The sequence below is a fragment of the Tympanuchus pallidicinctus genome, unplaced genomic scaffold (genome assembly GCF_026119805.1).
Source record: "Tympanuchus pallidicinctus isolate F22 unplaced genomic scaffold, pur_lepc_1.0 scaffold1, whole genome shotgun sequence".
NCBI classification, from domain to species: domain Eukaryota; kingdom Metazoa; phylum Chordata; class Aves; order Galliformes; family Phasianidae; genus Tympanuchus; species Tympanuchus pallidicinctus.
The window spans coordinates 19,443,666-19,466,791 of NW_026294618.1; the positions used below are offsets into that span (position 1 = coordinate 19,443,666).

General features: G+C 40.2%; 2 protein-coding genes across 9 annotated transcripts in view; both read left to right on the forward strand.

Annotated features, from left to right (window-relative positions):
• The window catches only part of FBXO25 (F-box protein 25), a 653,677-nt gene that overhangs the window by 269,303 nt on the left and 361,248 nt on the right, over positions 1–23,126 (forward strand). The gene's annotated exons all lie outside the window — the stretch shown is intronic.
• DLGAP2 (DLG associated protein 2) overlaps positions 1–23,126 on the forward strand; it is a 451,834-nt gene that overhangs the window by 60,047 nt on the left and 368,661 nt on the right. For 7 of the 8 annotated variants that reach the window (XM_052697261.1, XM_052697288.1, XM_052697313.1 and 4 more), the window contains exon 2: positions 19,089–19,143. In XM_052697261.1, coding sequence (XP_052553221.1) covers positions 19,089–19,143 — 55 coding nt within the window. Of the gene's footprint in view, positions 1–19,088; positions 19,144–23,126 lie in introns of those variants that run through there. The other variant, XM_052697347.1, reaches the window with a different exon arrangement.

The following is a 23,126-nucleotide window of genomic DNA, read 5'->3' on the forward strand; positions in this document are numbered from 1 at the left end:
AGAGAAGAAAAGTTCCACGCTGCTTTCCTTTTGAAATGTAGCTGCTCTCCAGGAGGAGATAAGGAAGCTGCAGCTCTCCTCCGGCAATCGATGGTGTGTGGTTCTGATCCGTGCGTCCTGGGCTCTGGTGTGTTTGTATTTGGACAGTCACTGAATGACGTCCAGAAGCCATCCAGGGAAATTTCCCTGCCTCACACGTTCTCTCTGAAGAAAAATGCAGTCAACTGTTCAGCACAGCCATGCCTTGTTCTTTACCTGCATTTTCCTTTATAATTATTTTACCTATATGGATACCTTCTGGAAGCAACAGTCTTTCACAGAACTGGGAGATGCATAACAGAAATTTAGTCAGAAATAGCAGATTTGACATATATAAATGTTTTCAGTGATAAGGCAGTTTTATAACCTCACATTTCATAAACTGGCAGGCTTAGAAGAGATACCTACATATTTTTTGAGCTCCTTTTATGCTCAGCGGGCATAGGATAGTTTTTCACAAAAAGGAATCATGCATATGTAGCATTTCACTGTCCTGGTGGCTTGAAAAAAAAAAAAATCCAGCCACATTTAAGAAAAAAAAAAGGCGAAAGCAACAGCCATGGTGTTGGGTAAAGAGAATTCAATGGAAACAAGATTTTTAGTTTCTTAACGATTTTGTGTTTTTAAAAATATGTTGTTATCATCTGTATCAGCAGTGAGAAATGAGCTTTTCTCTCAACGCAGTGCAGCTGGAGGTGTGAGAGCCCCGGTGTGGGTTTCTCCAGCAGGGCTGCATACAGCCAGTCCCAGTTTCAGCTGAAAACTCTTCCATCTCCAATTCTTGCAAAGTAGCTATTTTCCTTTTCTGTTAAGTTTTGACTTTTTCAGTTTAAGCTCTTCCAAGGTAAGATTTCTGCAGAAAGAAGAAAGGTTGCGACCCACCTCAGCTAAGCAGGGCAGGCGGGGGCCCTGGGCTGCCTCCAGGTGCTTGTTGCCTTCCTTCCTCCCTCCAAGGTCACTGCCCCTCAGATCTAGGGCTGATCACACCATCCTAAGAACATGGTTTTACTTTTAAACGCCTACCAAGAGGATTCGCTGTGGAAATCAGCACTCGGGGTGAGGTCAGAGAGTAAACATGGAGCTTATTTCTCTCAAGCTGTTGCCCTGCTGACACCAAACGCGGTGGTTCTGCTCCACCTCCCCTCCCCTCAGCTCTGACTGTGTGTTCCTGCCCTCTCCCTGAAGCTGATCGAGCTCACTAAGAGAGCAGAAATTAGCTTATTTGCCTATTCATTACATTCTGGATCTGTTTTCTGCCGTTTCAGAGAAGCGAGTGGGCTCAGCCCAGGGCTGATAAGCAGCCAAAGGAATGTGAGAGAAGGTGCCTGGGCAGTGGATGGGAAGAGCTGGACAGTATTGGCATTATTGGCTCCTCTCATCCTTTGTAATCACCTTCAAGTACTCTGGGTAGCAAATAGGGACAGCTCAGAAATACTGACTGATAGCCTGATGGCTGAGCTGCCTCCCATGTGGATGTAGATCTGTGACAAGGATGGTAACAGGGGCACAAAGCTCAGCAGCCCTCCTGAGGAGGCCATCCCCAGTTGTCCATGTGAGCTCGTCTTCTGTTTTCTTTTATCCCGTATAGCTAACTCTCAGGGATGAAAAGGTTTTTTATGGACTTTCCAAAAACAGCAGTCACGATAAAGCCAGCATTGTAATCATGCATCCCAGATGCTACTTTGGATGAAACCAGATATAGAGAGATAATTTTGGAGAAAGAAAATGAGCAGGTGACAATAGTGAAGTTGTAATGCAATTGATAGACTTAATTATAGTATTTGCTGCTGTGAAGTCTATAATACTGTATAATAAGTAAAAATGTAGGAAGACTAATGAATTACTGTTTTGTCTATTTACTCTGCTATTTTTAGGATTTATTGAATAACATACCTAGGATACCATGTAGGATGTGAAGGTGTACATGGAAATATATAAGCTAATTGCGTATTTGGTTAAAGCAAAAATTAATAGTGCTTTTCTGAAGAAAAATAGTACCAAAAATTCTGACAGTTTACAATTTGCATTGACATTTCCTGGGTTCTTGTTTTCCTGATCATCTCTCCTGAGAAAAAAACGCTCTTATTTTGTGCTAGTATCCTTTACTGTAGTATATCAGAATTTTTCTGTGTAAACTTGAAGAACAAAAGGTTATTATTCCTAGCTTTTAGTGTAACAAACGCCATTAGTGATGTATTGATACTGTGAAAGACTACTGGGTTAATTTGAACCACAGCCAGATTCATTTTTATGGTTATATAACACTTCAGTAATGATTGTTTTGCATCACTTGATAGAGCTGACTTTGACCACTGAGCTATTTGAATCTTATGGGATTTGCTTCTCTACACTTGTGCCAGGTAAAGAAGCAGTGAGTAAAGCAGTATGTCCCAAGTCCCAGGAATAGTTCTGCACACTTTCTCTTTCTGCATTTCCTATGTTGCTGTACCTCTTTTGAGAGTTGGGCTTATTTCATTTCTATTAGTGGGTATCAAAAACAAACAAACAAACAAACAAAAAACCAACAGTAAATACAGCCAGCATTAGTTTCAAAATGATAAACAGGCCACTTCCAAAACATAACAAAACAACAACCAAACAAAAATAAACAGAGAACCACAAATGCATTCAGAGAAAATGCAATTGCTTTCATTTTACTAACGTTTTATGAAGTAAAAACTTCAAGCTTATAAGCATAGTTTTCCTAATACGTATGGTAATGCCTATCCTTTTGTTCCAAGCCCAACTGCTCCGGTATGACTGAATCAGCAGAGGTGTTTTTGTGGGTACAGTTCCGTTCTCATGAGACTGCCTCCAGTGAATGTTATCACCATCCTTTTCTCAAAGCAGTGAGTGAAGGGTGCATTTTACTCTTAGACACTAAAGCAGAAAAATACTGACCTTCAGAACTAACATTTCTGGGCGAGGTTCTCTATAAAGAAAAGTTAATCATCTGCTGTATAATATATATAATGTATATATGTTGTATAGACATAGGGCACTAATTGAAGATGAGCTGCGTATTCATCAGGCTATCAGCTGTATGTTGTCAAAGCAATCCCAGATAGGAGCACAGACTGGCAGAGTTACTCACTCAGAGCAGCCCTGTGGAGAAGGACTTCGGGATCTTGATGGACAAAAAGGTGGATATAGGCCAGTAGTGTGCTTTTGCAGCCTGCAAGACCAACAGCAACCTGCTCTGCATCAAAAGATAAGTTGCCAGCAGGGTAAAGGAGGGGACTGTCTCCATTGTGAGGCCACATCTGAAGTACTGCATACAGGCCTGGGGCCACCAGGACAGGAAGGATGTGAAGTTGTTGGAGTGGATCCAGAGAAGGGCCACTAAGATGATCAGAGGGCTGGAGCACCTCTCCTATAAAAATAGGTTGGGGGAGTTGGGTTGGTTTAGCTTGGAGAACTGCAGGCTCACTGCAGTTTTCCAGTACATGAAGGCAATTTACAAGCAGGAGAGGGGACAGATTTTTATATGGTCTGATAGTGAGAGGACAAGGGAAAAAGGCTTTAAACTAAAAGAGGGGAGATTTAGGTTAGATATTGGGAAGGCTTTTTCTATACAGGGTGTTTAGGCATTGGAATAAGTTGACCAGAAGAGCTATGAATGCCCCATCCCTGGCGGGGCTCAAGACCAGGTTGGATTGCCCTGGGCAGCCTGATCTGCTGGGTGGCAGCTCTGCCTGTGGCAGAGGAGTTGGAACAAAATGGTCTTTTAGGTCTATTCCAACCTAAGCCATTCTATGTTACAAATCTATGATTCTCCTAATTTGCTTCTGCAAAGAAACTGTATCATAGCTATATTAACTAAGAAACTGTAACAAATTGAGACAGTTGTTTCCTTTTGTCATTATATTCTTGCATGTTAAATGTTTCAGTTAAATACTCATCCATGTTAGTTTTAAAGGTATAACTCAAATGCGAATGTGGTGTTACTAGATTCACTACTTTAACTATTTATTAATTTGTTCATAGATTTGCTAGTAATAACATCTATGCTGTGACTCAACAAAATGCTAAAGCACATACTTATATGATGTGCATGTGATTAAATGTGGAGAGGTTGCTGAATTGTGTCTCTACGCAGTGATTCGTGAGTGTGTATTAATCGCTAAAAAATAATCAACTGCAGTGAGTGTCCATGTTCCCACAGGACATCACTGCACTGAGTCAAAGAGCAAACACACACTCCTCCCGTTACACATCAATTTTTGTGAGTCTTATTCTATGTTGACACTGTTGTGCAAATACTTTAAAGGAAGGCTTATTACTTTATCTCACCTCTGATGCCACTTGTTAAACTTGTAACTGCAGCCTTTTGATTTTTGTACTTCTAAGGGTCAGATGTCCTGCAAAGGATGCCAAGTGTTTCTCAGTACAATTGTTCTTAATCTGTGTTACGCAGGATGAAAAGTGCTCAATGCATGTGAATGAAAATTCCAGCACTGTCAAGTGGACCAACATTCATGCAATTTTCTTTTGAAACATCACATCTGTGAACTTCAATGAGTGGAAGTAGGCATTTTTTCTTTTGTTTTGTTTAGGTGGATAGGAGGGAGCTTTGCAAACATTTTTCATTAGTAACTCAGTACAGGGGAAAAAAATACATTTCCTCATATGATTTTGCTGCTTCTGCTTTCATTTCATTTCCTTACAACCTTGGAATATAGCAAGGATTTTTTAATGCTAGTTATGCATTTAGAATCCACACAAATACTTCAGTTGCACCCTACAGTTTACTGAAATGTCTTTCAGAATTACTTGTGCAAATAATCAGACCATTTATACTTAGAAACATTGGCTGGTATTGATACAATATTTGGGGTAATAGAGTAAACAGTAAGAGAAGTGAATGGCAGAGCTCCTTTTTATTTTTGTCAGGACAGTTGTTGGAACAGGCTTCAGCAACTTCATTGCTAATTCCAGATTCTGATTTGAAGAAGCAGAATTCAGTTCTTGAAAAAAATTGCTGGTGTTTACCAGGGATGAGGTAATGTCAGTGCTAAAGTGTCTGAAGGCTGGATGACCCATGAGAATAATTAAAATGCTAAAACAGGAGCATATGCCAGTGGAGATGGCTCGCCTCGTAATCAGTTGCTCATTCTTTAATGTTTTTAGTAGACCAGGCTTGTCAAGCAGACTGATTATATAGTTCAGCATTGCTTGTCTTAACCTTTTGTTCTTGAGAGGTGACATTTCCTTGAAAGCAATATGAAAGGAAGAATTAAAAATAAACAGGCTGAAAACAACCTATTTTCCATTGGATAGCCAAGTCAGCAGGAAAAATAACTCCTTTAAAACTACATTTATTTTAGCTTACACTTAATAAAGCATATATGTAAAAGCTTCTTCCACTTATCTACCGAAAAAGTGTTGCCTTATCATTCCACCAGTTCTTCTCCTTATTTCTCACGGAAAATAAGGCTCTTGAAGCATCAAAAAATAGCATTTTTTTCAGTTGTTTAGCTGTCAAAACTTAGTAACTCTGTGCTGTGCCAGTACCCATTGCAAGCCTTATAAAACCCACAAAACATACAGACTTGAAGGAATGAGTAATGGCTTATTTTTATGGAAGTACTTGACATGCTCTTCTGGCACATAGCTGAGAGGGGTCCAAATCCTGCCCTGCTCAGTTCAGTCAGGTGTCCTTGTACCTGGGACAGTGCTGTCTGCCATCCAGTACTGGATCACTGAGGACATTTCACTGGGATCTGTGAAAGTAATTCTGCACTGCACAAAACACTTAATTGACTCATAGCAAAGGAAATCGCTTTTTTTAGCAAGTCCTCTGACTGCTAAATTGCAGAGCTCTTTGTGATCTGAGTAGCATTTTTGTTAATTGTGCAAAATGGAGGAAATGTTCATCCCAGAAGCCGACCGAATCTGTGAAGAAATAACTCACCGTGACAGCCTTTGAAAAAGTAGGGGCCTAGCATCTCTGTGTGGCAGCTGTCTGACTTGCAGCTCTGTCTCTCAGACTGTATGTTGAGCCTCCATCTCTGTTCCTCCAAGTGAGGCAGGTTGAGACTGTCCCTAAGATCAAGTTAGACCTTGGATGACTTGCCAGCTCTGTGGACACTCTTGGGATTCCCTAGGTTCCATCAGCGCATTGCAGTGCTGGAGGAGCATTGCCTGCTGAGGACCAAGTATCATTAGGATCAGTTGAGACCATCGTTTGGGTTTTTGATCTCTCTTTTTACCTTTATTAACATGAAAAATACCCTTTCTGTGCAGACATCTTTTTGTCATCCAGCGGTACATAAACATTCAACTGATAAAACAACAGAGCAGCCATAAAACTATGGAAGAGATAATTTTAACAGCAAGGTAACATCAGTTTGCAGATTAAAACTGTCCTGCTGTTCTTCCATTTCCAAACTGGGCTGCAGATATTATGCATTCTTTCCTCAAAAATCCATGCCAGTAGCAAATCTGTTCAAGTAGAACTGAAAAAATGATAAACTGCTAACTGAGACCTATCCCTGCTTTTTCCACCTTCAGCAACATCTTCCCAAATGACTGAAGCTTGCAGCAACCTGTCATATTATTCATATTCAATGAAACACTGGCAATAAAGATAAATTTTGATCTTAAGATGAAACTATTATTTCCATAAGAATGCCTGCTTGTTAGGAAGGAGATGTGGGCAGTCACTTGGCGCACTGAAATCTATACTCCCTGCTATCAAATACTGCTAAGCGCACAAATGAGGCTCAGGCATCCTTCTCTGTTAACTGTCTTTGCATGAAAGACTCACGTAACACAAATCTAGGAAATAAATATTCCTAAAAATAACCCTTCCTTCTCTCTTTTTTTCTGCCTTCACTTGCAGTTGTCTATCAGGAGTGAACTGTCCCACCTCTGTGTCTGCCTGAATTCTGTAGTGTGCTGCTACCTCAGTTAGCGTGTTGGGCTAAGACATGATGAAACTGACTTACCTTGGAAAAAACACGCTTTCTCTGCAGTTTTTAGACCATCTTTCATTTGGCCAGAGAAAACAAGTAGAAGTTGCAGAAACCTGATTCATCTTGGCAGTTGTCCAACTGAAAGTGGAGAGTGCTCCAGGCTGGCAAAAGCATAAAAGATACCTTTCAGATATGATGTCAGATAATTTCAGTAGGTATATTCTGGTCCTAATACAGTGGGGGCTTCGGTTTCCCATTGCATATGTATAGGTGACTTCTTAGCTGTAAATAAATTTGAAATTAGATAAAGCAAACATCTTCTAAAAGCAACTCTAGGTCACAGTTAAATGAGTAATACATTATAAAGTACTAGGGAACTTCCTTGCTAGTTCATGATCCGCCACAACTGATACACGGGGTATTTATTTCACGTTGAGAATGGTCTTTGATATGAGAATCATAAATGCAAATAAACACTTAGAATGTTTCTTTTTTTTTTTTTTTTTAAGAGAAGGAACTTTAATACTTAAAACATCCTCTCATTTACTCATAATTTTTGAACTGAATTTCTTTGTATGTGTGACTCCTGCATAGTGGAACAAAGCAGGCCATTGGGAGTTCTGTTGGCAGTTCCTGGTACAAAACCATAAACTTTCCTTTTTAATGAAGTTATTTTTCTTCTAGCAAAGATGCTGGGAAGGATGTGTCTAATGGATGGGCTTCTCCAGTGCAAATACCGATATCAAAACTTTCAGGATCCCTGTGCTTCACATGTGAACCTTAAATACAGTTCAAAAGTGGCAAAGAGAAATAACACACAGGATTCACTGGCATTTGTCTTGTATAGATTATTATTATTATTATGTATATAATACGTACTAATTTATTGTAGCAGTTAATTAAAGAGTTTATGTGGGAAGCCATAGTATAAAAGTATTTCTCAACACTGTCCCAGACAAAAATCTGAGGGACCAAGTTATGGCTGGCTTCACAGTGTGCAGGTGAGGTGGAAACCAGGAGAGCATCTCATCTTTCCTCTCACAAAACCTGAGGGGACCAAGACATGGCTGGCTTTGTTCAGGAGCATGTGGGCAAGATGCAAGTGTGGAGAGCATCCCACCTCTCTTCTGACAAAGCTTTTCAGGGCTTCACTACTGCCCAGCCAGACACTGTAAGCCCCATCCACATTGGTTCTACCAGGTCTAGCCCTCTTCTCAATTGCCAATCACTTCTATATTCACTGTTTTCAGGGTGTCCTTGAGGCAGGAAGGTTTTTTCCCTCTCTACTTCTGTGGCAGACCGTTGCGACATGGCAGTGTCTTGCCAGATGGGGATTCTGCTCCAAGTCTTGTGAACAGAGCAGGTTGGTGTTTAGGATCCAAGGTGACCTGTGATGAGGGCTATGACTTCTGCTCAGGAGAAATACTGGGGAGACAAGAAATCTCTGTGGCAGGGACTCCAACACCTGTCTCTATAGCACATGTGCATGCTGTGCGCATGCTGACAGCCCGTCAGCGGAATTCAATACGAGGAGTGCGGGCAGGTAGCCAGGGCCTCTCTGTAAAGTGTTTAAAATTCTCCAGGCAGGCATCATTTTTTATGTAGCCTTGTTCTGTGCTCACTTTTATCAGCACAAGTTATGCTGCCATTTCAGTCTGGGGAGCCTCATGACACCACCACAACAAGAATAATGCCAGGACAGGCTTTTCCCCCAGAGCACCACTTCTTCACACACTGTCTTATTGCTTATCTGTGCCCCTGTACCACAACCTCTTAACTAGGAGTTCACACAGTCTAGGCATTGCAAAGTACTTACATACTTTGTTTCCAAATAGATTAAAATGGGGAAAATGGTGAATATTATCATTTTCGTTTTTGCATTTTGGAGAATGAAAATGTGAATATTTTCCTGGTCAAATAAATATGCATTGAAAGTACTGGAATGTTTTATTTGCTCAAAACACAGCTGAACGCTTAAAGATGAATAAATCATAATAACTCAGTCAAGATTTCTATAGATATGTGGCTTCTTGTGCCAAATCACTCTCCACAGCTTACTCTTAAATAAATTAAGCAATTGCAGCCATGAGTGACTACTTTGTAACTTCTGAGAGAAGAACTGCCTTTTGCTGATTCCTAGAGCTGCTATGCTTCTAGAAAGCTTTTAGGTTTTGTTTTTTGCATGTAGATGCGAATATTCCCATTATTCAGATTTAAGATTCATTAATAGAAATAGAAGCTGCATTTGTCTATTAAAAATAAATTTGAGGGAGAATGGTGCAACCATTGCATTTTAATGTTATATCACAGTGCGATATTTGACTCCATTAGTATGTTAAATGTTATATATTTAAACAGTGGATTAATTCATGTTGGGGGAGACATCTAGGGGCCATACACTCCAACTCTCTGCTCTATGCAGGGCTACTTTGAAAGTTAGGGCAGGTTTCTCAGGGCTGAGTCCATCTCAGTTCTGAAAATCTTCAAGGATGAATATTCCCCAGCCTCTCAGGGATTTTTTTTCTCAACATCTGATGATTTTCTTGCAAGAATGGCTTTGTATCCCTTCACTGTGTGCCAATGAGGACTGTCTGGTTCTGACCTCATGTATTTTCACTGCAATTAGATCCCTCTTTAGCTTTCTCTTGTTCTTTCTGAGCATGTCACCATGAGAAGACCACCACCTTCCAGAGAAGAAGGGCTCACAGTCATTGTCCTTGGATTTAACTCACCCATTTCTACAGGCTTACCATATTCAGCTGGTTTAAGCGATCCCTTTCTCATTCCACCTGGATGTGCAGCTTAAAGGTGCAGCTCAGGAACTTGGGTGAATCTCTACAGTTGCTGTAGCGCACCCAAAATCTGGGCTCCTGGTAAGCAGCAAACTTCTGAGACAGCAGAGAAGTGTCTTTGTCCCCATAGAAGGGAATATCCAGCTGTTACTATCCATTCCTTCCCTTCTATGACCTGTGGATCAGGCTCAGGCCCCTGTAAGTGACTAGCTGCTACCCTCTATCCCTGTGGGGGCTTTTGTCCATCCCTTAACAGGGGTGATCTCTGCCCCTCTCTCATTCAGCACAGGATGAGGCCTGCAGCGTCTCCACGGAGAACCATGACCAACCTTTGGTTACAGTTATTTCTGACCTGCAAACTGCATGAGTCACCAGAAAGTAAGATATCTCACATATAGATGTTGCCATTAGGTAGGAGGAGCTCCTGCTGCTTACGTAGTAACAGATAGAAGAAATATTTGAGAAATATTTGTGATTTCTAGTCTACACCAAGATCCATTTCTCATGTCCAATGGCAAGTGTAAGTGAACTTGTTTGTGTAGTGCAATGACTGTGCACCTGATACATCTGATGAGATCCTTAGAAATATATCATTTGAAGAAAAGTTGAAAACATCATTGGTTCTGTCCTGGTCTTTTCTTCCTGGCAGTTTTGCAGTGTTTATTTAGAGACATCGTCATCTCTCAGAACACTTTGACATCATTTCTTCTAGATTTTTGCTGGTGTCGATATGGTCAACTGTGCTATTATTTCAACACTAAACTGATGTGTTTCCAATGAACCTGTGTTTATAATGCTGAATTTAGTTTGAGGCATCTTAAGAAACTGTGAATTTTTTTAAAGTACAATCAATTACAATAACTGGACCTAGAAGTCACAAGTGCCTGGGTCACTACAGCAAGATCTTGTTCTATCAGTACATAGTATACTCTTCTGCAAAGTCAAAGGTGTAAGGGAGGTTTTGTTTTTGCTGATGTACTGTTCTCACAGAGTCTAAATACCAAAGAGAAAGTCAGAAAGAAATAGGGTTTGTGACTGTTATTTTCCTCTGGCATTCCATAGGGAAAAGGCATTTTTAAAGTATTACACTGAACCACTTCAGAGCAAGATGTGTTGCTGACTTTCAGAACACCTGATTTTTTTTCCACAAGGTTGTCTCTTTTTCTGTTTTTAGCCTGCATATTGCATTCTTATGAGAGCTATGTAAAATGAGTATATTTTAGATGGTAACTTTAAAATATTACACATTTATAAGTGCTTGTTAATCACAGAACAATTCTAATTAGTCATGCTAATGCAGATTAATGCTAACATGAATCTAAATTGTGTCATAATGATAATCATGTTTTTCTTCCTGATCCATCAAAAAGTGATCAGGCCAGTGTTTCTGTTCACTTCCCGTGGTGACTTCAGTAAAAGGAATAAAAAAGAGAAAAAAGAGTTGAACTATTCTGTCTGAAGTCCTCCTAAAAGTATAACTTTTCTTGTAGGGTTGTTCTAACCTATTTCATTTTGATTCAGAAGTACAAAATAGATTATGCATTCAGCAACAGACTTATATGTCTGTTGCTTTTAGTTCTTTTGTTGATGCCAATACTTCCTTTAGCTATGGAAAGGTTTTTAATTTTTTTTCTTTTTTTTTGGAGATGCAATGCAGTCTGAAAGAAAACACAGTAGTATGGATACTGTAATGTTTTCAGAATCATTCTAAGATGTACCTTCCTTAATTTAATGTTTCCTTGTATTCAAAATCGAAAGGAGACAATATTCATTGCATATGGTATGATAAGTACATTGATACAATATAAAAGGATTTGATATGTGGTGAGCACAGTTTATCTCTATTTCATTAAAGCTCATCCTTTCAACAAACGTTTTATTTATGTTCTTGTTATCTCAGTGCGAATGGTGAATTAAGGTAGAGGATGGTAAGAGAATACTCTCACTAAAAAAAACCCACAAAGCAGATGAATCATTAGCAACTTCTGTTTTGACATTAAATTAATGTGAAAGTTCAACTGTGAATATGTGAAATTGGATATTGGACAACAGCAGTCTAATGAAGTCTTGAAGAAACATAATTGGACAAGCCTGGGACAGCTCATCAGAATCCAATGAAATGAACTGACAAGTCAGCCTTCCTGCTGGGTGCTGCTCGTTGGAAGCCATGGCAAAAGGTTGTTCATGGGGGTGGGGGCAGAGGGACTGACAGCCTGCAAGGAATGATTGAAAGGCATTACAAAGCTCCTCTGCTTTCAGCAGTGCTGGAGACACTAAGAACAGATAAATCTTGATATTTGCTATGTGAACAGTGAGCTCTCGCATGGACTTTGCCATTATGAATGGGCTCGGTGTTGCTCTGGCACAGTACATGTGCAGGGTTGGGCAGGAGCTGGAAGGGCTGGTGGTCCCTCTCATCCTGCTGCTCTCCTCAAAGTTCAGATGTCTCAGGGCTGGTTTGATGAGTAGGTTTCTACTGTTGATGCCATTGAGCTTCAAGCAAGACTCAGAAAGGAGCCATTGGTTATCTTAGGTTGCTTCTGAGTACTTCCAGGAGCTGAAATTATATCAGATATTTGTCAATACAATCTCTAGATATCCTTTAAAAAGTAAAACAAAATAAAATGATGCTGGTGAGAATGATGTGCAGATTTAGCTCCCTGTAGGTTGAAACCATTGCAAACTGTACCTGACTGCTGTGAATGAAGAAACAGGGTAATGCTGTAACGATAAACCTTTAGCTTATGATTTTTGTACCACTCCAAAACAAAAATTCTGAGATGACTATAAGGGAAAGTAAATACAGATATATAATGAATAGGATCCTTAAAGTAAAAGCAAATCAAATTCCTTCTACACAATCTGTGTGGTCTGTGGGAAAGCAGCAATCCCTAGCGTGGAGCAGTGCAGATAGCAGTGCCTAGGAGGTGCCTGCCTTTTGAACAGAAGTGACAGAGCATTCAGGAAACAAAAAGCCAGGAACTCACCTACTGATTCACATCAAGGTACCTAACCTCTTTTCTCTTCAGTACTGTATTTCTTTCACAGCAGATGCAAGGTACACTTTATGGGATGACTCTTCCTAAGGACCATTTCTTTTCAATCATTAGTGCACGAGTAAAGGTCAAAAAAAGCTTTCTTAATCATTCTGTAAACTTATATGTATCTGCCCTGTATGTATTTGACACATATTCTTTTGAATATTGCAATATTCTTGCAACCAAAATGTTTAATTTATTAGTTGTAACAGTTTTTTGGGTAGGAAGGTTTAGGAGGATAGGGATTTATCTCAGAGACAGTCATTGGCAGGGGTTGCACATGAACACAAGGGTTTTGGTCGGCACAGCCAAAAGGTGATATTCTGCTCTTGCAGTCTTTAGGATCACAGGATTTCAAGGACGTGGAAAGTAGATAGAAAGCAGAGACAAAATACCAACACAGTTTGGAACTGTAAAATCAAGTTGAAGTTCTTCCTTTCTGACAACTTTTAAGCACAGTAGAAATCCTTGTTAAATTCTGCCTTGAATTATAAGTTGACTCCTGATTTAGATGTTCTGTAATTCTGGACCTGGGAATTATTTGTCTTTAATTGCCTAACTTTTCAGCTGTGGTTTAAGGTTTAGTAAACAAATGTGATCTATTCACATTTGTTTACTAAATAGGAGAAAATCGGAGAAAATAGTATCCAGCTTACTTGCATATCACTATTTTAACAGTCTAATTGTAAGCAGACTAGAAAGCAGTCAGAACATCTTTATCATTCAGTACCACAGAGAGGTCTGAACACAGAACACAGTCATTCAGCAGATCCTTTCAAGTCAGTAGGTATCAATTTCACACATGCACTTTTTCCATAGTAGAATAATTTTACTTCACTTCTTTTGGCTTCTCTGTAAGTTTTTGAAATTGTGTTAGAGGTTAGCACTTTCTAAACTTGAAAAGATTTTATGAGAATTAATTCTAGTCCTTGTTAAACCACTCTAAAAGAGTATTGGATGCTGAACATGCAGAGAATTTTTTTTTTTTTTTTTTTTTTTTTTTTTTTTGTGAAATGGAATAGGCATATATATAAAAATGTGATGTAAGGATATGTTATTCTCCTCTGCTGCTCTGAGAAGCTTTCTGCATATTCGTAGTACAGATTTAGAGCAACTGAAAATTTGAACATTAATTATGACAGAAATCATAGAATCACGGCCTGGGTTGAAAAGGACCACAGTGATCATCCAGTTCCAACCCCCTGCTATGTGCAGGGTTGCCAACCAGCAGACCAGGCTGCCCAGAGCCACATCCAGCCTGGCCTTGAATGCCTCCAGGGATGGGGCATCCACAGCCTCCTTGGGCAACCTGTTCCAGTGCGTCACCACCCTCTGGGTGAAAACCTTCCTCCCTATATCTAACCTAAACCTCCTCTGTCTCAGTTTAAAACCATTCCCCCTTGTCCTGTCACGATCTATCCTCATAAACAGCCATTCCCCCTCCTGTTTGTACACTCCCTTCAAGTACTGGAAGGCCACAATGAGGTCTCCCCAGATCCTCCTCTTCTCCAAGCTAAACAATCCCATTTTCCTCAACCTTTCCCCACAGGAGAGGTGCTCCATCCCTCTGATCATCTTAGTGGCCCTCCTCTGGACCCACTCCAAGAGCTCCATATGTTCACATGTATATGTGTGTATATGTTTATAAATATATATAAGCACAGTAACCTGTAGTGAAAACAAATGTGAAACAATTGTGTCCTGATTGATGTCAACTGACATCAGCTAGAAGTTTTCTTTGAATTCTGAGGAAGCTTTGCACTGGCATTGTGTTCTGAGTTTGTGCTCCTGCCACATGTGGTCATGTAACAGTACTCTATGGACTGGATCAGAGTTAATTTGGCTAATGCTAGGGAAGTGCCTTGACTATAACGACCTGCTTCCTGCTGTGTTATTTATTCTATTTCTGTGCCAGCTTTAATTTAGTGTTTCAGTGCCTTAGCTCCCAGCTGGGAGCTTAAGAAACAACTGAAGGTTAAATCTTTGGCTTAATGTAATTGATACCTCTCACTTCCTCAAGAGAAAAAACAAAAACAACAACAAAAACAAAATGTTCAAATCTTTTCTTTCCTATGTTTTTTGTTGTTGTTGTTGTTGTTTTTTGTTGTTTTGTTTTTCTGCTTGTGAGGATCTCCTGTTATTTTGACTTCTTCTCCCATACTTTGACTTCTTTAGCAGAAATCACTGCACATCTGACTATGGTTAAGATTCTCAATCAGACTGCTCCTGTTTAGGTAAGATCTCAAATCACTAAATCAGTCAATGAATCCAGTGTTTATCTGTGAAATTAAAGAAAAAAAAAAAAAGAAACTCTGAGACATAGAGACATTTTAAGGCATAAGATAGGGTTCACAACTTTCCAGTGAATGAGAGGCAAGCAGCAGGGGAAAGGAAAGACACGTAGAGAGAGAAAGGTGATAATTTTGCTGAGGAATGCTTGTGTCATTTTCCTTAGGGAGGAGAAGAACAGAGTGGAGAGATGTGGGAGGAGAGCGGTGTGAAGAGGCTCTTTGGGTACCATGGAGATGGGTACAGTGTAAAAATCCGTATACTGTAGATAAGTAAGTGGGAGGTTGATATCAAACTCCTACCAGCCAGAAACTGTTTTTGTACAGGGTAAACATGATAAGGACTGGAGAGAAAGAAGGCAGCACTGTTTTAGCCTCTTCCATGCCAGTTACCTACTTAACATTTAAGAGAATAGAGGAAAGGGACAAGCAAATATTTTTCAAGCTTGTGCCTTTGAGTGTGACTGTTCTCTTATATTTATCAGGTCTACCAGGAAGGTAAAAATTGTATTCCAGGGTGTTTGTTTTCCCAAGGAAATTGTCTCGCTACTGCAGACCTGCTTTTTTTTTGTGTGTGTGTCTTCTTTCAGATTCAGCCTTAATTTGATTAACTGGTGCTCATAATAAATTCATAATGCTGCTCCATGGTTCATGAATGTGGGGAAGAAAATGTGACAGATTCACTGGAAACTAAGTGCTATTTTATGTCTGAGTAAGACAGGGTGTTTTCAAGATTCAGTCTTTGTGTTACACTGCTTTGTCTCTGCTCATTCTAGGATTTCTTTGTTCTCTGCTTCTAATTTTTGTGCTTTCGGTGCCTATAAGACTATGCTGTTATTTATATCCATGGCCAAAATGAAAATGCTATAGTTTGGAAGTATTACGATACACTCCTAAGTACCACTGGATTTTTTCTTTTTAAAATTCAAAAAACACTAGCAAATGATGAATGCCGTTTTCACAATTTTTGTTTTAATGTTATTGTTTCTTCTTAAAATACATGCTTCCTGCTGTCTGAATGTGAGTAAGGGAAGCTAATACATTGGTTCAAGTCGTACTGTATTCCCCTAAGTAGAATCATAGAATCATAGAATCACAGGATCATAAAATTTCTCAGGTTGGAAAAGACCTTAAAGATCATCGAGTCCAACCACAACCTAACCATACTACCCTAATTAACAACCCTCTGCTAAATCATGTCCCTGAGCACCACATCCACATGGTTTTTAAACACATCCAGGGATGGTGACTCAACCACCTCCCTGGGGAGCCTATTCCAGTGCTTAACAACCCTTTCTGTAAAGAAGTGTTTCCTGATATCCAACCTAAACTTACCTTGGCACAACTTGAGGCCATTTCCTCTCGTCCTGTCACCTGTTACCAGTGAGAAGAGACCAACCCCTCCCTCGCTGTAAGCACCTTTCAGATATTGGAAGAGAGCAATAAGGTCTCCCCTCAGCCTCCTTTTCTCCAGACTGAACAGCCCCAGTTCCTTCTGTCTCTCCTCATAGGGCATATTCTCCAAGCCCCTCAGGACTTGTTGCCCTTCTTTGGATCTGCTCCAGCACCTCAGTGTCCTTTCTGTACTGAGGTGCCCAAAACTGAACACAGCACTCGAGGTTGGGCCTCACCAGTGCTGAGTACATGAGCAGGATGACTTCCCTAGTGCTGCTCACCACACCATTCCTGATACAAGCCAGGATGCCATTGGCCTTCTTGGCCACCTGAGCACACTGCTGGCTCATATTCAGCCAGCTGTGCGTCAGCACACCAAGGTATCTTTCCATAGCTGTACTTGAAGGAAGGATGGTTTATGATTGCTTCAAGTGAAAAGGATTTCTACTTGGGAAAGCAATGTACTTGCTGACAGGTCTTCTGAGTACCAAAAGAGATGACAACGAGTGGTATTTAGCTGTTATGAACATGTGGAAATTCAATTGTACCAGCAATACATGCATGCACAGCTAAGACAACTATCTCTTGCCTCACAGAGACAGCAAGATGTGAGTCTTCTTCTGCAGTCCTGTACTCAGAGGCATGGTCTGGGCTTTGGCTCTGAGGGCATTAACTGTGGGACCTGTTTAAACGGAGTTGCAGCAGAGTGAAGGATAAGCTTTTCAGAAGTAGACAGCAGTAAACCTGTCACAGAATCACTGAGTGGCTGAGGTTGGCAGGGACTTCTGGGGCTTCTTCCCTCAGGCCCTTGAGGGACTTCCAGATTTCAGAGTTTCCCACAACTGAAGCTCTGGGGAGATGTGTCGCTCCTCAGGAAGTCCATCTGGGTGCATGTGTCAGCCCAGAAAAGGGGTGGCCCCCTCCATCTGGGTTTTGCCACAGCTTGGCTATTGCAGCAGGTGGTCACTGTGCTTGTTTGAGTAGAATGCTGCATTCTTGTGTTCACTGGTGAGAAGAAAGTGGTCTGCCTTGTATCCTCCCTGCATGTGCTGCTGGAATAAAGTGAAGACAGGTGGCTCCAGGCACCTCTCTCTCCCTGGCTTCTCCTGGGTGTTTGAACTGCCTCTCACAGAGTAATCTCCCCCTCCACTGCAGAACACAGCTTCAGTGGTGCTGTTCACTTCAGAAAATGACCAGAATGATTTATGCAACACTTCATGTTTAAATGCTTTGTCTGCAGTAGAGTTTCAAGGAGCTGTGTGGGGAAACTCTATTTCCTGTGGCTTTGTGTCCAGCACAGCTTTCTGTGCGCAGACTGGCTCTTCAAGTTAAAATGGCAGTAAAAGCTCAGCTTTGCAATGGCACTGTGTCTGCATGCGTGCTTTTGAGAGTAAGCTCAGTGCAGCAAATTTCTTAAGACCTTAATTTGCTGTGCTGGAGGATGGCTGAGCAGAGGTACTGGTTTCATGGAGGTTTAACACAGCGTGCATTGGGTACCGACCACAGGGAAGGCTGAGGCTTACGGTGCTGTTGCAGGGCTCCACGTTTCTGACTCTCATCCCTAACTGCTAAACTCGACCAAACAGCAACAGCAGTCTTCATATTGAATAAAAATATTGCTAGGCCACAAAGTACTCTCCTTCCTGAATTTCTGAAACTTAATACGAGCTGTGACGCTGCCCAAGGTGTTCTCACTGGTTAGAGGGCCAGCATTTCAACACTGAGGTTATGTTGGTCTCCTGTTTGTACAAACTAATTTTTTTTTTTTGAGATTTTCAGACTTAAAAGGGCACATGCTGACCCGTCAGGGAAAATTAGTAGAGGACATCTTAGAACATAGCTTTTAATTGGATTTTTCTCTGAAGTAGCAAAGGAAAAGCCATTAAGTTTTAAGCTACAGTTTTACAGATGTTGTTAACATTGTAGAAGGTGTTAATTACAGATTTAAAAGTCAGATTGAAATTAGGTCTTGCATGCTTCAAGCACAGGTTGCTGCTGGAAGGAGCATCAAAGCTCACCATAACAGATGACAGCAGTGTGTACATCTGTAAGAGGGATGGGGCTGCCCCACCCAGAAGAAAGGGCCTGTGGTGGTGGGAAGCTCCTGTAGCCTTTCTCATAGGCACCTCAGCACAGTGATCATGATGAACTACTTGTCTGTCTCCATTCCCTTGAGCTTTCTATCCAAGCTTCAAGGGTTTTCTTTTACTTACTGGAAATAGGCATCTGAGAAGTGATCTCCTAGCCCCAGGGGCTAAAATCAGTGTAAAATCAGTGCAAAATCAAGAAGAGGAGTGGCACTGGCTGATAAACATGTTGTCTTTCTAAGTTGAGCACATTTATGTATTTATACTATTTTACTCAATTTTTCAATATTGCGGTCTATGGGAGAGGGTGACACTACCTTTAAGGGCAGTAGGAAGCAGCTTACCATACAAGATTCTTCTCCATGTGTGATTCCTAATGAGCGGGGCTCAGATTCGCACTGTGCAATAGTTAATTTGCATCCAGAATGAAAGCACAAAGCTCAATTATGTATGCACTCCAACAATCACTAGCTCTTCTTCAGGCAATGTTAAAAATATACATATGTTAATGTCTGTTTCTTTGTTGCCACAGGTTCTGCCTGGCATACTGCAGAAGCATTGCTGTATTTTACCTGACCGGAACACAGGTAAATTTCTTTCTTAATGACTTTATATTGGATTATGGTTTGGAGAAATACAAAGACACATTGGACAATGTGGAGAAGTCTTGTTTGCTACCTACGGTCACCAAAGTCTACTCTAGGGAGTGATGGCTTGGATTCTTTGTTTAAATGATCTGGCTTCGTTTGAAGATTTTGTTTTCTGTTAGCTTTCTGGAGCTATTGCTTTTTTAGAGATTGCTATCAGGTCTCACTTACAAAGGTATTTCTGTGAATTTATGAGTTGTCTATTGTTAATTATAAAATTACCATTCTGTTAAGAGCTTTAATAGTGGAATCTGAAATCTGGTTCTCTTGATTCACAAAGGTGTTAAGCAGTAAGTTGTATGTGTAGCACGGTTAGAATATAAGACAACACAAGCACACTTAGGTATGAAAACAGATGTCACTTCTATTGCTTCTGTGTGACTGCTAAGGTATTTTTATGCTTACCTACTCTATAGTTGGGAGATGCCAACAGGTGCAAAGTAAAACATTGCTGTGTTCCACTTTCTCTGTTTCCTCCGTTTCTGGTGTTTAAATCCTTGGCGAAAAGCAGGAGAAGAAAAGTTCAGGGTAGACAAGAGGAATAACTGAATTTCTAGCAGGTTTCAGATGCAGTTTCTGGATCCCAACACAAAGAAATGGTAAACTGAGGTGAAGAGATGGCCATTGTGTCATCTGCAGGCTCGCTCTCCAGGATTTTGTGGTAGTAGGCTTTGTCAGTCTGTGTTCAGTAAGAAGAGCTGTGCTCCCCAGGAGCCCATAAGGATGGAGCTGTGCTTTCCAATCTGCAGGGGCACTCATTCTCTGCAGCTCTGAAAGGAAATGCACAGTTTGAATCCCACACCATTCAATTTTTCTTGTGTAGCCCACAGTAAATAAGTAAAGTTGTCTGTCCTTTCTTTGCTTCTTCCTATCACCATCTTCTACATGTCTATATTTGATGGAGGCAGCAGTAGCTTGCAACCACTTCACAGGAGTACATTTACGTTGCTGGGAAGCTGAATTTGGTTGATGGAGTTGATTAAACATAGATGAACCATCTTCTTGTTTGATTATGTTGGAATCCATAAATGCACATTAAGATGGCAATCATTAAATTTGTGTAAATTTGGACTGTACTGTTTGAATTGAGACATTTACATCATATATAATCTTGTACAACTCTGTTCTCATTAACTGAGGCAGGAGAAATGGCCTGATTGCAGTCTTTGGGTCTCTATCTGTGTTCAGTTGCTAGTGTTTGGAAGAATTTAGAAGCGTACAGACTTGGGTGTTGTGCCTAATCAAATAAAGAGCAGAAGATGCAAAGTGGAAAATGATAGTAGGAGAGGAAGATTAAACTGAGACCTCTAAAATCTCTGGGGAGCTACTCAAATGCTGTGGGAAGTGGGATGGCTAAAAGGCAGAGGCATTAGTAGTTTTTCCACTTGTTCACATCCACTCAACAGTTAAGAGGCCAGCTTAGGAATCTTAGACTAGGACTTGAAGAGCTCTTTCCCAGTCTTAGCACAGAAGCTACTGGGGAGCTACACTGCAGAGAAGGTAGAGAGCCCTTGGGAATGTATGAAGCCAGTGATAAGGGATCACTCATGCTCACCTAGCTGCTGTTCCCAGTTTACCCAGCCTTGAGTCTTGGGAATACCTTTTAATACCTTGGATAACTCATACCTTGGAAAATTTCATGCCTCTGTGACTCTTCCTGCACTGCTGAAGTGCCAACACTTACTCTCTCAGTGTCAGTACTCCATATTTGTAAACTGGAGCTGTACACATAAAGAAAGTACATGGGACCATGGATCACATTCCCCTTGTGACTGTGTGTTAATACATTTACTGCAAACTTTTATTTTTGGTTCTAACAACTTTGCTACGAAAACATTTGTTGCAGAACCTTCCAAAAAGGAAGATATAAAACTAATTCAGCTGCTATGTAGCAATACTGTTTTGGAAGAAGACATGGTATTTAACAAGTTTAGGTGTTTCAAACATGGAAGAAGGTTTAGCTTTACAAACAGGTAAAGTAGCTACAAAATCTCTAGTTTAGATTGCTTGCATTAAGGTTTTCTAATAGATAATGATGTTTAATTTCTGAAGTGTTAATTTATATCGGCTTTCTTTTAATCATATTTTCATTACTAAGTTAAAAACGTATATAGCATATACTGGCGTAATGTATGTTTATTATCATTATCATTATAATATTCTGGATTAGCTGGAATCCAGAACTTGTATTTGCCACATTCTCCATGCCCCAAGAGGCAAAAGATCCCAGATCAGACACCTTCGTTCTGTACATCTTTCTTGATTGCCCTAAGCATCCTGAAGACTATACTGATATCCCTTCTTGGTTTCTTTCCATCTCCCATAAGTTAATGAGCCAGCAACAACTGGGGTACATTAGCAGGTATAAAGTTAATTGGAAGAAAGCAGTTACATGCTCTGTACAGGTGTTACTAACAAGATCATAAGGAAAAATAGTGTGAAGGTACTAATGACTGGGTGGGAAGCAGCTCCCTCATTTCCTTGAATTATATCCCTCTCTATTTCAAGCTCCAGCTGGGAAAGATAAGCCACCCTTTTTGATGTATACCCACCAACCTTTGTGCATGTATGCAGCCAGATATAATTAATTCTCTTTATAAATATTTCCATCCCCTGCCTACTGAAACTCTTCAGCCAAATCAGAGATCTCTGACTTGATCTGCATGATCATTTCTATAAATCTGAAATAGATGCCAGAGATGCTCTTCCCTTCCTCCCTCCCCCCATAGTAAGGTTTGCAGTTGTAGTGATGGCTTAGAGAGCTGTTCAGACCGTGAGAATGTTACACATCATACCTGTGAAATAGCAATAGAGAGGTAGCCTTTAAGTACAAAATATTCTTAGCATTCCAAAATAAACAAATCAACAAAAACAATCAAACAAATAAAAAGTGAACTTCTATGAAATGGAGAATGTAGTCAGTGTTTGCTGATGTGGATTTTTAAGTTTGTGCTTTTAGTTTTACTTTTTATTTCTAGTCCTTCTTGAAGAAGAGTTCTTCAGACAATACATGTGGGCTGTTTAGCAATAGATGTTTTCACACAAAGAAAAAGTGGTGTGAAAGCTTTTGCTTTTCTGTATGCTGTGTTTAAGCAGACTTAGGCTAGATCAGTGAGTTTGGAGTTTGATTTCTCCTTGATCTAGCACTGTAAAAATGATCCTTGAGGTGAGTACAAGTATAGATGGTACAGCATAACAGGTGAGTAATCAGGTGGACTCATTAGCAGAATTGCTCTGTGCAATTTTTGCCATTGCTGCAGCTGCTAAGTGGACATTCTCATTCTGCAGAGATGCTGATGGGTGTGTGCATTGTCTGCTACAGTTATGCTCTTGATACACAATTATTAGTTTCCTATGATGAAAGAAAATTGCACAAGAAGCTTCTGTACTATTCTTTTCCATCAGAGCTGTGAATTTAATATATTGTGGACTCTAAATTTGGGCTCGGTTTTGCAGTGAAGATCCCAGAGAAAGCAACGAATCAATAGTCACTAACAGCTTCTGGCGTTGATTTGTTCTGTGATGCTTTAAGCTTGCATTTCCTCTCTGATGGTGAAAGAGAACATAGGTGCAATAAAGCAGATCCACACACCTATCAGGCTGACTTGATTCTGATAAATAGCTCTGTTAAACTTTAAATAACACTCTTAAATTAAAAAAAAAAAAAAAGGAGATTTATACTGTCTCAAGTTTCTTCATCATCCATTTTCAGGTCAGCTCTCGTGCGCTGATATTGAACTTGTGCAAGACATTACATCTTTTATTATAATCATTTTGTTTTGTCCACTGCATTGGCTGAAATTACACTGACACAAAGTGGGACCAGTGTTCTGTTCTCTGCAAAGAATGAATAATATCTGTTTGAGAAACTGGTAATTGCTTTAGATACAAAAGCAGGAGTTTAATAATAACCAATCTGTTGT